The sequence below is a fragment of the Acartia tonsa genome, chromosome 8 (assembly GCF_053477335.1).
Source record: "Acartia tonsa isolate MP-2025a chromosome 8, ASM5347733v1, whole genome shotgun sequence".
NCBI lineage: Eukaryota > Metazoa > Arthropoda > Copepoda > Calanoida > Acartiidae > Acartia > Acartia tonsa.
The window spans coordinates 40501449-40515874 of record NC_137267.1 but is presented as its reverse complement, the minus strand read 5'-3'; the positions used below and the strand labels follow the sequence as shown (position 1 = coordinate 40515874).

General features: G+C 31.8%; 2 protein-coding genes across 2 annotated transcripts; one reads left to right on the top strand and one right to left on the bottom strand.

The window, feature by feature from the left end:
* Positions 1 to 288: 288 nt before the first annotated feature.
* LOC145326942 (uncharacterized) lies at positions 289 to 1800 on the bottom strand. Its single transcript, XM_080170390.1, has 2 exons — positions 1366 to 1800; positions 289 to 843 (listed from the first exon to the last, which is right to left on the bottom strand). The coding sequence occupies exons 1-2, from the start codon at positions 1772 to 1774 to the stop codon at positions 461 to 463; spliced, it is 792 nt and encodes a 263-aa protein (XP_080026516.1). The 5' UTR covers positions 1775 to 1800; the 3' UTR covers positions 289 to 460.
* A 1636-nt stretch (positions 1801 to 3436) lies between these two features.
* LOC145326614 (tropomodulin-like) lies at positions 3437 to 12768 on the top strand. The gene is made up of 13 exons (XM_080169984.1): positions 3437 to 3561; positions 4620 to 4675; positions 5059 to 5098; positions 6491 to 6561; positions 7339 to 7390; positions 7768 to 7809; positions 8213 to 8248; positions 9658 to 9714; positions 10153 to 10187; positions 10493 to 10562; positions 11255 to 11354; positions 11983 to 12049; positions 12645 to 12768. The coding sequence occupies exons 1-13, from the start codon at positions 3541 to 3543 to the stop codon at positions 12766 to 12768; spliced, it is 771 nt and encodes a 256-aa protein (XP_080026110.1). The 5' UTR covers positions 3437 to 3540.
* Positions 12769 to 14426: the final 1658 nt, after the last annotated feature.

Below are 14426 nucleotides of genomic sequence, written 5' to 3'. Positions count from 1 at the left end.
TTTTAACAGAAGTAGGAAAATTTTACAATCTCCATATTTGGAGATATGACTAAAACAAAGCTCCCCACCCAAAAAAATAAACAAATTCTCTGTGTTTAAAAAGCAAAAATAAATGGAGATACAAAAAATCTAAGTATATGAATTTATATGTCGTCTTTTAATGCTTTAATTTTTTAATTATATAAATTAGTGTTTTAAAATATCTAAAGTGTTACTACACTATAATTTTTTTGTTTTATGTAAGTTGCCATCGACTTTTTAAAACTATTATCAAAGATTAACAAATACTTTTATCGGTTAATTTATATGTTTATTCATTTAAAATGTACATATTTTTATATAGATAAATATACAATTTTCTAATTAATTAATAAATAAATTTTATCTGTATATAACAAATGTTCTCTCTGCTTAAAAGTAGAACAATAAATAGATTCTATGATATGTATAAGGATTTAAATTAGTTTTCTTGGTTTGCAATAATTTTCTTGACAGCCGCATCAAAATCAATATTGTCCACCTCATTGAAAAGACACCACTGCTTGTGGATTTCTTCCTGTGTGGGCACAAGTATCTTAATATCCTTGCACACCTTCTCTGGTACCTCAGTGATGCGAGTATAGGTGGCCATGCCACATTTGTTGACTGTCACAGGCTTGCAGATCTGCTGGGGCTTGGCTACACACTCAGTCTGCACTAGATCAACCTCGCCGAACATGACATCAACGTCGTTGTAGGGCACGGGGAGAGGGGAGCACTCCATGGTGGGCTCAGGGAAGGGAACAGTCTTGTTTACAGGTTTGCATTCCTCCCAGGTGACTTCCTTGCAGTCATCTTCATTACCTGGATTAGAAAAAAAAATTTATATGAATGTATGTAGAATATATGTCGATATTATGACAGGGGAAAAATTGTCATCGATTTATCTTTCTAGCATGGCACTCGTTTTTTGTTCAGTTCATTCATTCAGAAGAAGGAGAGGGGAAAAGATAAAGGGAGGAAGAGGGAATCATTATCTTAGCCCGCTGCAAGATTCACTTCATTGGAGAACATGAAAACCTTGTGTAAGATCCAAGTAATGATTTATCCATGTAATCACTATGATTTTATTTGTAGAGGAAATTAAGTGACAAATGGAGTAGATGCTCATAAATTAGAGGAATAGTCTTAAGCTACCTGGCTCTTTAACTACAAATAAATAACAAAGAGTAGTTAAGTTGTGTGTAAAAATTGCTACTTGACTCTTTGTCTATGCCATATAGTACATGAAGGTTAAATTTCTTTATTTATGAAAAACATACGTGAAAAATCATAAAGAAGCTACTTGTAAATTCATCTATAGACACGAAATAAAATGATGTAGACCTGCCCAAACTTTCATTCCCTTGTCATCCAGCTTCCACAGGGTTGTGCAATGGGTCTTGGTCACGTTCTGGCATTCGAAGACCTCCTTCACATGCTCCTTCATCTCTGTCTTCTTTTCACATTGAGTAAGATTAATTACTTTAATAGCAGGAATATCCATCATGGACATCTCTTTGGCGACACTCGTGGTACATTCTGGCACAACAATGACATCACACTCCATGTTGATGACCTCCAGACAGGCGGCCTCGGTCTTCTGCTCCACAATCTTTCTAATCTGAGTTGAGCAGATTGTGCGGGTGAGCTCTACATCAGATCTTGGTGTATAGTCAACAAGAGGCTTGCAGAAGTTTTTGCCCGAGTAGGCGGAGCCAAAGAGGAGAGCTAGTACAATGATAAACCTATTCATTTTGATAGTTGTTGAAGAACTGATTATTTGAATTATTGTTGGCCTTTTTATATGGAAAAATTTAGATTACCTAACCTTCCCCTTTTAATATGTGAACACTTCTTACTTACATATCAGCCACTTATTTAAACCCTTATTATTCTAAACTCCACCACTATTAATTTTCTTGACTTTCCACTTTTTTATTGGTCACCTCCACCTACTCACTCCCATCCTCCTCTCCGCCATATCTCGACACTAATCCTTTTGACCTGATATGACCGCTGGCATATCAACCTAAAGTGACTCCTCCCCTTAAATTTTAAACAATCTTGTAGTGCAGCTACTCTAAAAACAAGGGTCTGTCTGCACAGGTCAGTTTTAAATAAAAAGGAAAATTTAATTCTGATTTTTTGTGAAGATTTTGCAATTTTTTTTTAGTTTTTGCCAATAATAGCTAAATGATTTTTTGAAACCTCATGAATTCAACAAAAATGCTCTAGTTTATTTGTATATTTTAAAATCTTCTTAATTAAAATATTTTTGATCTAAGTATGTAAAAGATATGTGAAAGAAGAGAAATAAAATCTGAAAGATTTTAATTTTAATTTTAAAACCTAAAACCATCACGAAACCATTGTGGAGCTTCCCTAAAAATGTAAACTCAATCGGTTCTTTAGTTAACAAAATCATGAAGTACATACAAAAAAAACCTTGCTACTTTATATAATGGGATACCTTAATGTTTATTATTGTCCTTGTTATCACATATCCAACCCCATTTTTCCAACCCCCATATATGGAAAAATTTTATGATATATAATAGTTTCTTCTTAATCCTTTTGACCTGAAATGACATATACTATGTTTGCTCGCGGTCAACACATCAAGATTACAGGTGAAACGCCCACTTTTTAACTTTGGATTTTAAATAAAATGTTTATTTTTAAAACCAAAATAAATACAAAGATGTTATATTTATTTTATTTAATTTATTAATAAATGTGTACTATCCTATTTTATAAAGGAGTAAGGTTTTTAAAGATGTTAAGAGAATGCTAGAATGGAAACCAAACCAAAGGGGAGACACCATTACCCCCCCCCCCCCTTTCTGTCTCTTCAAGTGCCTCTTGAGCCTAAGTGTTACAAAGCTTTCCAGTAAAGCACAATTTCTTGATTCACCGAATTCTCAGAAGTTTCATACTTACATATTTTGAAAGCAAAAATGTAACATGCGAAAAAATTTGAATGGGTCAGCAACATTTATACATAGATGTGTTTACAATACAGCTAATCATGGAAAGTTCTCGTAACAGTTATAGATTTATTGTTCAACTTTAAAAAATCTAGATATGTTTTAATTGACTTATTCCCTCGACGCGTGGGAAGGTTATAGACAATGCTATAAATGAATAATCTTTTATAATAAAGTATGTCCATATTTTGGGAAAGATTGAGAAGGTTTTTCTCAATTATCAAACTCCAGAGATATAAAGATATTTTATCTAATAGCCAGTTTGAAATCAATTAAAAGATTCTAGCACTTAAAGTAAAGGAGAAAGCTATTGGCGATGATACAAAATACTAATTTTAATTAGCCCTGAACGATTTTGATAAAACATCCTAAGATTTAAAATAAAGATTTGTGATTAATCAGCAATTTTTGTTTTTGATTAGATTTAGTAATATTCAATTTAACTTACTCTCATTCAATTCACAAAAATACGTGAAACTTGTAAAATTTTATTTTATAATTTGGAGTGAAAAAAATTAAATAAAAATCAAAAATGGATGAAATGATTGAACAAGTATAAATATTTATTAAGTTTTTTTAGTAGCGAAGCTACTCTATACTTCATTTTGTCTGCCAGTTCGTCTAAAATGTTTCTAACTCATCTAGCTGCTATTAGTGAATGTTTTTTGTGTGTAAAAATTCAACCAATCTATGAGCATCTATAATCTATGGATGAAGCTCTTTATAGTGTCAATGAAAAAATAACGTCATACAATACAAATGACAAGTGATAGGGCAATACACAGACTAAATTACCAATGACCGGCTAGTATACATTTTGATTGACCAATGATAGGCCAGAATGACATCATTTTCATATGCACCATAAAAAGTCTCTCTGTTAATAAATCTGTCCGTTGGTCAATCCGTGAGGATATACAAACTTTCCCGATTTTGTACAATTTTTGAGGAACACGACTCCAGTTACTTCATATTTTTCTTTCCCGAAAAAGGGAAGGGGAAAAGAAAAAAAAGGGAAGGGGGGGAGAAAAAAGAGATGGGAGAAAAGGGGGTTTTTCCCATCTCTTTTGAAGAGATTTTCTTCCCCCCTTCCCTTTTTCGGGAAAGAAAAATATGACGTCACTGGAGTCGTGTTCCTCAAAAATTATACAAAATCGGGAAAGTTTGTATATCCTCTCAATCCGTAATCCTCAATGGCAAGTATATTTTTTATATCAGGAAAGAAAACGAAGTAGCGGATTTTATCATATTTCCCAGTAGATTTTCTCCTATTTCAACTTTAAAAGGGAGCCAATTTCCTAACCCTGCAGGACAATCATTAACATTTACCTTATCTGAAATAACCTATCAAAAGTTGCTATAAAGATACGACGAAACCCGTTTAATTTCCATGATCCTATGTTTTACATGAAAGATGTGCTTTTCTCAGCTGTTATCAAAGGTAGACTGCTGAAATGTTGTATGCAGACTTATATGAATATTGATCATCTACTCAGCATGTCTGTCTGTCTGTTTATCCTGCATTTTGGTTTCGTTTTGTGTAAATATAAATTTTTGGAATTTTGTTTTGTACTTACTTGGATTTTATAAAACTTATAAACTTTTTTTTAGGTAAATCCAACTCATGTGACTTTGGATGATTTAGAAGAACTTATTAATAGTTTAAGGTAAAAACTATGTTTATAAAATGCTTTCAATTCATGAAAAATGTATAGCCCATTTAGAGTTCGATTCTTTACCTTTAAAAGTTTCAAAAATATAATTTTTTCATATGCAATATGATATTTATATTTTTCTTTAAAAACAAGGATGGCAACATCCATAAGTTTAGAAGACCTTTGAGAACAGATGTAGAAACGAAGTTTGTCATTTGTCAGGGGAATTATATCAAGAAATTTTTAAAAAGTCCATTTTATAAAACTTTACTTGTATTTTGTAAGTAGAAAAGTAGGTTATACCAGAGTCTATCTCATACAACTGCCGAGTAAATCTGATTTCATTAGTGAGAGTTATTTAATAATATATTACTAATAATTATTATATGTTTTAGCCCAGAAGAAGTTGAGGAATTAGCAGAATGTGATCCTGATGTAAGTTTCTTATTAAAAAGTGATTTTTGCTAAAATTTTAAAATCTCAAGACAAACCCCAAACTGTCCCAGTTTTGAGCAAGACGATTCCAGTTACGTCATATACGTTTCGGGAAAGAAAAAGGGAAGGGAGGAAGAAAATCTCCTCAAAAGAGATGGGACAAAAGAGAAGAGATTTTCTTCCCCCCTTCCCTTTTTATATAACGTCACAGGAATCGTCTTGCTCAAAACTGGGACAGTTTGGGGTTCGTCAAATCTCAATAATCTTGTTTTCAAATTAATAATTATTTCTTAAGTGAATCATTTCTATATTTGAGACCCTTCCGCCAGTCCAATCGTCTGTAACGTATAGCTCTTAATCGCTAATGAAGGAATTTTCGTTAATTTAGCCATTTTAAAATTGTCCAATCCTGGAATGAATAACAGTAAGATAAAGGCATAGCAATTTTATATTCAATAACAGTAATTCCGTACGTCTATAACATTATGATTTTTTTATGTATGATATAATTATCCTATACATCTTATTTGCGGTGTAATTGCTTTTATTATAAGGTACTATGTTATAAGAGAAGCATCTATATATCATGTCATAAATATGAATGTATGTCCATAAACAGTATTTAAACAGTTTTTAAACAATTTATATAACATTTAGTTTTTACTTGTAGGTTATTCTACTGCTCATTTTGTCCTAGCACTTTAAAATGTTTAATGTTTGTTTGTTCTACCGCCTTATTTTAGAGCTTCACTTTTATGGATGTTGTCTTCCCTGTTGAAACTCAAATTGCGTATTTGCTTTTTAAATTGCTTAATTATTTTGTATTCTTATTTTTTACTAAAACTATTTTCTATGATACTTTTCAATTCTGAGTTTAGAACGAAATAAAAAAAGATAATATCGGGTCAGGCAGATTATGAATTGATTACAGAGTAGTTAAAGTAGGTGGAGTAACAATATAAGGGGTGGAGACAAATGGGTCATTTCAGGTCAAAAGGATTATAAATTCTTGGAAACTATAATTGTATTTATTGGAAAGGGTGGGGTTAAATACGGTCAGTTTAGGTCAAATCAAAAGAATTTAGATTTAATCATATGATTTTTTTTATGATTAATATGCCGGGTAAGAGTAGAAAAGAAAAAGGGATAGTAAAATTAACCAAAATTTTGGCTTATAGAAAGGTTATTGTTAGTAGCTTTTTACCAAATCGTATTACAGACAGCTTTCTGCGGATAATAGATGAGAAAATTTAAGATAAATTAGAAGGGTAACAATTTTATGATTATTATTTTATTATTCGTTGAAAATCGTGTAAGATGATTTTTCAGTATGGCTCGGAACCGGTGGATATTAATCGGTTTTGAATTTATTAATTCAAAAATTATTTGAAGGATTCGTCTATGCCTCCATCAATGAGATGTGTTTATAGATGCAACAAACAGGCTACAGGAGAAATGGATAGGTAAATATTGTTTATTTAAATATAGATTATTGGTCTCTTTTTTAGGGGGGGGGGAGGGGGATAGGGTAAGAAAATAGCTTAAAACCACCACAGGACCCATAACTAAATTATAGCTGAAGAGTGGTGCCCAATAGGTTCAGCAGTTACTAAGATCTTAAGCTAATAACGGATAGACTGACAGATTCAAAGAGACATCTTTCTACTTATATTACAGATTATTTTATGTTAAAATTAGATTCAAAAATCAAAATGTAATTTCATACAAAAAATTATTTAACATCACGAAACCTTGTTAACCTCAGGATAAAGGATTCTTACAACCAAACCCTAGTTTATTTCTTCCCCTTATGCCTTTTTTCCTTTGATTAAATCCTAAAACAAGTCATACCCCTAACAAACTGACAAATTATGATACTTTGTGCTTTTCCAAGTTTTATTCAGTTCTTAATTCACGCCTGCCCCCCCCCCCTCCCTAAAAATTTTTAAAAGAACAAAACAATAACAGTGTAGAAAAAAATAATTTCTGAGTTTCATGGTAAATTAGATAGCAAGATTGTTTTGTACGTTAAAAGTTATATGCCCTTTCTTCATTACTTAATGATAATTTTAGGACTGTTTTATACAAAACATGATCAGTCTAATAGTATAATAGATATATTAAATGAAAACGTTTTGGTGTGTGTGTGTGTGTGTATATAGCTGTACATACACTTATAGGAGAAGTATTAAAACAGCAGTAGTTAGAGTGATGTATTTTGTAAAATATAATTATTTTAGGGACCATTTGATAAATGGACTGAAGGATATTGCTCTTTCTATTCCAGATAAGGTATGTTGGTAATTTAGATAAGAAGAAAGTAACAGGATGGACTAATGTAGTGTGTATCTCCATTGAACAGTGATTTTTAATATTGTTACTTCCCAAATAGATATTGACCCCTAAAAAAAGTAAACAAAAAGTATAAATCTAAGCCCCTTGAGACAAAGACCAAATACATTTGTTTTAGTTCAAATGACTTATATTGTCTTAGAAATTAAAAAATTAAAAAGTGAAAAAAAATAATTTAGTTTATTAGAATAAGCCAAGTACTTTTAAATTCATTTTAATTTTACTATGATTGTCAAACCATAATTAAAAGAGAAACTGCCCATCAAACATTTTGTTTTAGTCAAACTGTATGCAATTATAAAAAATCTTTTTTTTAGGAAGAAAAAGTTAAATTTGAGCTTGGAATCAAACGTGGAAAGGTAATTTGTTTCTACTGAAATCATATCTAATTTCAAATTCTACAATAATTAGGTTATCTGGTAGTTTATAATTATTTCTAGATTATCTAATCATTAGAATGAAACCATTAGAGGCATAGCTTTAAAAAAAATCTGCTTTCTATCTATCTTAAACAGTTGCCAATAAAATAAAGTTTCTTAAATTTTAACTCTTTCAATTCGTAAAGCATTGACAGGTGCATAAAGTTATTTGAAGAATAGTTTCACATTAAGCTTAGGAAATATATGAAAACAATCACATTTTCGGAATTTTCTGATAACAAACTCTTTCTTTAAAAATTGTTCTTATTTGTTTTGTAATGTACTTCTGACATTTATAGTGATATCTTTCTTATGATAATAGCAATTTTATCTTGTTTTAAAGGTATTTGTGCCAAATCCTGAAGATGCTGTAAAGAAGGTATTTATTATTTATAAATAACTGTTATATTATACCAACTATTTTTTTTCGGTCCATTTTTTTGGCTCTTTACCTGGATGACCCTGCCAGGTTTGCTGGCATCCTGTACCCGCCACGAAGGAGAAATTAAAAAAAATTCCAACTTTCAGTTATGTGTCATACCCATAGTTAAAAAGCCACTCAGTTATGGCTCTCTATCTTTTACACACAGAAAATGAGATAGAAAAAACTGGATCTACTGCAGTTCACGGTAAAATTTTGCTGGTAACGAATATTGCCTAAAATTTATGAATTTTAAAGGCTGCTAGCTGCTAAACGGCTGAAAGTACAGATCATACCCGCACACTTTTTAAAGCGGTATAAGAAGGCCTACAAATAATCTGGAATAGCCAAGATTCAATGATGCACAGGGAAAGCTTCACTGAAGAAAAAACACGTAAAATAGGTCTTTTTCGCGCATTTCTCTGCACTGCTAGATAATTATGCATTATTGATTTATGGCTATAATTCCAGATTATTTGTAGGCCTTCTTATGCCGCTTAAAACAGTGTGCGGGCATGATCTGTACGTTCATCCGTTTGGCAGCTAGCAGCCTTTAAAATTCATAAATTTTTGGCAATATTTGTTACCAGCAATATCTTACCGTGAACTACAGTAGATCCAAAAAACGGATGAGATGGGGGGGGGGGGGGGCGTTCAACGCCACCCCCTTCACCCCCCCCCCCCCCGACCGTTAAGGTTTAATCAGCTTTCCATCTAATAAAGTAACAATCTATCTCAGGAAGGCTCCGAAGTGTCTAGTGACAAAGATGAAGATATAGTATATTATCTATTTATCTAGCCATCTGATATGTTACTTTCTATGTCAGAAAGACTCCGGTGAGTCTAGTGACGAAGATGAAGATATAGTATCTGTCTAGCTAGTCATCTAATATGTATCTATCTATCTAGCAATCTAATATGTATCTATCTATCTAGCAATCTTATATGTATCTATCTAGCTAGCAATCTAATATATGTATGTATCTATCTATGTCAGGAAGACTCTGGTGAGTCCAGTGACGACGATGAAGATATAGTATCTGTCTAGCTAGTCATCTAATATGTATCTATCTATCTAGCAATCTAATATGTATCTATCTATCTAGCAATCTTATATGTATCTATCTAGCTAGCAATCTAATATATGTATTATGTATCTATCTATCTCAGGATAACTCTGGTGAGTCCAGTGACGAAGATGAAGATATAGTATCTGTCTAGCTAGTCATCTAATATGTATCTATCTATCTAGCAATCTAATATATGTATCTATCTAGCTAGCAATATAATAAGTATCTATCTAGCTAGCAATCTAATATGTACATATATATTTATCTAGCCATCTAATATGTTTCTTTCTATGTCAGGAAGACTCTGGTGAGTCTAGTGATGAAGATGAAGACGAAATTAGAACTAGAATGCAGGTATTGTACTAAAAATAACACCCAAAAGACAACAATCCCAAATTTTGCTAATAACGAAATCAATTTAAAAATCTAAAAACCTATATGTTATTTTTAGCTGTCGTTGGAGGCAAACCTTTTTTTCAGCCCCTTAATTATTATTTAAGATTTATTTTTAACTCAAAGCCGATAGTGGACGAGATACATTAAAAGATAATTTTTATCATGAATCAAATCTTGCTTAACGATGTGAATGATTAAGTGGATAAACACCTTTTAAAAAACACCTTTCACATTTTATGTCTGGAAGTCCTCTTGTGCATTGTAATGAACCTGTTTTATGCCAAGGCATTCTCCATGCTTTAACTATTTATGTCGCGCACATGATTTAAAATGATTTAAATTTACCTATGCATTTTTTAGAAATTATTTCAATAGACAATAAAACTAAATGTTTAGGACCAAGAGAAAGCTGCAGCTGCTAGAGAATTTATGTAAGTTTATATTTGAATCTGCATTTTTAGAAGTGCAGCTACTCTTTAATTCAAATTGTCCAAACACGTCCACTTGTCTCTCTGTCTGCAAATAGTGTTTAGAATTTCTCGGCTGCTATTCATGATAGACGACTAAAATTTTGTGCAAACACCAAGCATTTGTTTCCGTTTGTCCATTTATAATTTTTTTTGTACTTTGCCACATATGGATTTTGTCATCGTTTTTTGTTGTTAAATTTTATCTAAAAAAATATTTTTAACATTCTCTGTGTTACAAACTTTTAATGTTTGGTTATTATTTTCAGTGAAGCTTTGGACAGAGCAGATGAAAATGACATCCATGATTTTGCTGAAATCCTGGGTCTTACTTTCCAGGTGAGATAATAGTTATATATCGAAGCGTGTTAGCCAGCTTTTTGCGGATATCAAAATGAAAAATATAACAGTAAAACAAGTTTTGATAGCCACGAGGGCCCAAAGGCCTGAGCTAAAAACACTGGTATGAATTTTTTGTTCTGTATGAAATGGAGAAAATTCTGAATCCATGATTTACATCATAGAGGAGGTTTCATTGGAATGCAAATTATGATAACCCCTTAATTTTTTTAACTCGTTAGGCAATGAGTTGGTTCAAAAACTTTTGAGGTTCATTATCAAATCTTAAGTAAGTCGTACTATCGATGTTCAAACGTTTTCACCAATAACCTTAATCTTCATAAGGGGTAATTTTGTTTATTATTATAATTAGTAGGTTCAATTTCCAAGATCTTATTGGACAAACATGTAAAGAACTAGCTGCTCTGTTATATACAAAGAAAATTTACCTATTTATTTTCTTGATGTTGATAGGCAGGGCTCGGCTCGTCATCCGCGACTAAGTCTCGAATTAAAATCCGTTTGAATGCTTTGAAATAATGATTGCCATATTTTGGTCAGGTTAAGAATTCTAACTGATTTTTAAAATTGCAAAAGATTTATTCCCCTGAAGCATAAGGGTGAAAGACGCGCGGCTGTTGAGCCCTGTTCAGAGCACAGCTAGCTACCCTATAAATATATAATTAATTCAGGATCATTGTGTAATGACGCCACTAAAAGTATTTCCCACAGAACCTCCTAACAATACAAATGTTGATGAAGTCATCAAAAAAGCTTCTGAAAATGATGCAGGAATTTAAACTTCTTTCATTTATTTGCAACGCAGCAAAAGGATTCGTGCAAAAAATAGGGTTAATCTTAAAAGCATAGTAACTGTATAATCGCTTACAAAAAGTTCTTCAATTCGAATAAAAAAGTTACAGAAACACTAACTGACAAATTATTAATATTAAAGGATGAGCATATATAATCCTTTAATATGAGCATATATCTCTTCTATAAAATTTACACGGATGACAACCTCCATAAGCAGCAAAGCACGAAAAAAATCACGGGTACGTAAAGAGAAAAGTTATTGTGCAAGGTCCTTAAAAGATGTAAAACAAGGATGATCACATCCATAAAAGCAAAGCTCTAAATCAGAGGGAAGGACAAACGAAAAACTAACTCTTGTACGGTGTCAGAACTTTATAGGCTGAACATTATTTTGTAGGTCTAAACGAAATTGTACATAATTTGTTGCAATATTGCTTAAATACAGGATACACAAAATGATGACAGAATGGCGAATTAAGAAAATATAACATTTCCACTATAGCGTTGCGGTGTGATGATTATGACTATTAGATGATGTGATGGACGACGGACAGACAAAGTGAATCATAGCTTTGATACTAAAAAGAAAGTTAAAATTTGTCAGAATTAATGGATATAAATTTGAATAATATCAAGTATATAACACCAGCTAAATGGGAAGCTTTGTTCAAGTAAGTACCATTTTTAACAATGAAGCTATACCATAACAGTTTTTGTATGTCTAAGTTTAATGTCAATTAAAAAATGAGATGTCTAAAAAACCTTATGTAGTATTATAGGTGAAAATAGTTTCCAATTCGTTCATTTTGACTGTCACACAAAGTTTTAAAAATTACTTTTTCTGTTTTCTTTTGGAATAAAATTGCTAAAGGGTGTGCAAAGAAATGCGGATATTTTTAAATTTGAAATTGCGCGGCTTGTGTTAATAGTAGAAAATTCTTATGCATATCGTTAGAACCGTTATGAACTCTAGTTTTTGCAACTGTTTTGCAATTTTTTTATTCAATCTTTTTATACTTTGATATTTGATAATTTACTCGCAAGTTAAGTTTTAAGGCAATAGGAACATTTCACCACGTAGCTCCCTAACTATAACTAGCACAGGATCCGTTCTTTCTATTTCCAAAAACTAGAGTTCCTAACGGTTCTAATGATATGCATAAGAATTTTCTACTATTAACACAAGCCGCGCAATTTCAATTTTAAAAATGTCCGCATTTTTTTGCACACCCTTTATTTATTATCCTTATATTATTGTTAATTAAGTGCTCTGAAAGAAAACAGCACCGTAGAAAGTGTTTCGGCTGCCAATTGTGATATTACTGACAGCATTATACAGCTTCTTTGCAGCTGTCTTGAGGTTAGTTTTTTTAGTGCAGCTACTGTATAGTTAGGTTAAGTAGAGACTATATCAGCTGACAGCATTATACAGCTTCTTTGCAGCTGTCTTGAGGTTAGTTTTATTAGCGCAGCTACTCCATAGTAAGGTCAAGTAGAGCTTGTAATAGATGACAGCATTATACAGCTTCTTTACAATTTTCTTGAGGTTAGTTTTTTTAGCGCACCTACTATATAGTTAGGAGTAGAGACTGTATCAGCTGACAGCATTATACAGCTTCTTTACAGCTGTCTTGAGGTTAGTTTCTTTACTGCAGCTTGTAATAGCTGACAGCATTATGCAGCTTCTTTACAGTTTTCTTGAGGTTAGTTTTTTTTAGCGCACCTACTATATAGTTAGGAGTAGAGACTGTATCAGCTGACAGCATTATACAGCTTCTTTACAGCTGTCTTGAGGTTAGTTTCTTTACTGCAGCTACTGTATAGTTAGGTTAAGTAGAGACTGTATCAGCTGACAGCATTATACAGCTTCTTTGCAGCTGTCTAGAGGTTAAAGTTTCTTTAGTGCAGCTACTGCATAGTTAGGTTAAGTAGAGACTATATCAGCTGACAGCGTTATACAGCTTTTTTGCAGCTGTCTGTAGTTTAGATTTATAAGCGCAACTACTATATAGTTAGGTCAAGTAGAGACTATATCAGCTGACAGCATTATACAGCTTTTTTGCAGCTGTCTGTAGTTTAGATTTATAAGCGCAACTACTATATAGTTAGGCTGAGTGGAGACTCATAACGTCATAACGTATGAGCAAATTCTACTGTAAATCTATCCATTTTGAATTTTGGATTACAACCTTAATTCAAATATGTTACAAGAAGTGTAGCAACTATATAATTATGTCCAGTATGACAGCTACTATATTTTAGTAGATTAAAACTTAACTGGACATGATAAAATCATCCAATTAAATTGGAATTGAACTGATTCAACAGTTTTACAAGAAAAAATATTCAAATCAATCTATTTCCCAAATTAAAACAGTACTTTTCTAATTTCAAATTTTAATTGCTGTCATTAACAAATTGATTTTGGGCTAGAAATCAATCTTATTCGACATTCACTCAAAGCCCCAAAAATAATGGACTTAAAAGTGTATTAAACTGTATATAAGACATTTGCGAATATATTGGTACCATTAATTTGCCTCTGAGATAAAAAAAGGATGTTTTTTTGATATTTTTCTCTTGCAACAAATCAAATTTCAAATTTGAGTCACCAAAAATGCTAAACTAATTTTTGCTCTAGAAGAATCAATTTTTGGAGTTAGAAAGTGCTTAATACCTCATTTTAATCGCCTGGCATTGCTTTATAATATACAGGTAATGACTTGGTTGTTTATAGAACAGCTGACTAAAAAATCGAGGTTTTGTGATAAACCCACTTTTGTTGTTGCTCCATAAATGATATTTTTTTTCCCAATTTTTTTGGCTGTAAAGAAGCTTTATATATTCATATAACATCCACCTAAATTTGACTTTTGGTATTTTATTTATAACATCACCAGAGGGAATTGAATTTTGGAAAAAAATATCAATTTATATTTTACACTGCTATGCATTGTTCTTGTTCTTGTTTCTAAAAAAAATTTATATTATAAAAAAGAGAATTATTTAACGCTTCTATAGGTATGTTTATCATTTTTCTATGCTAAA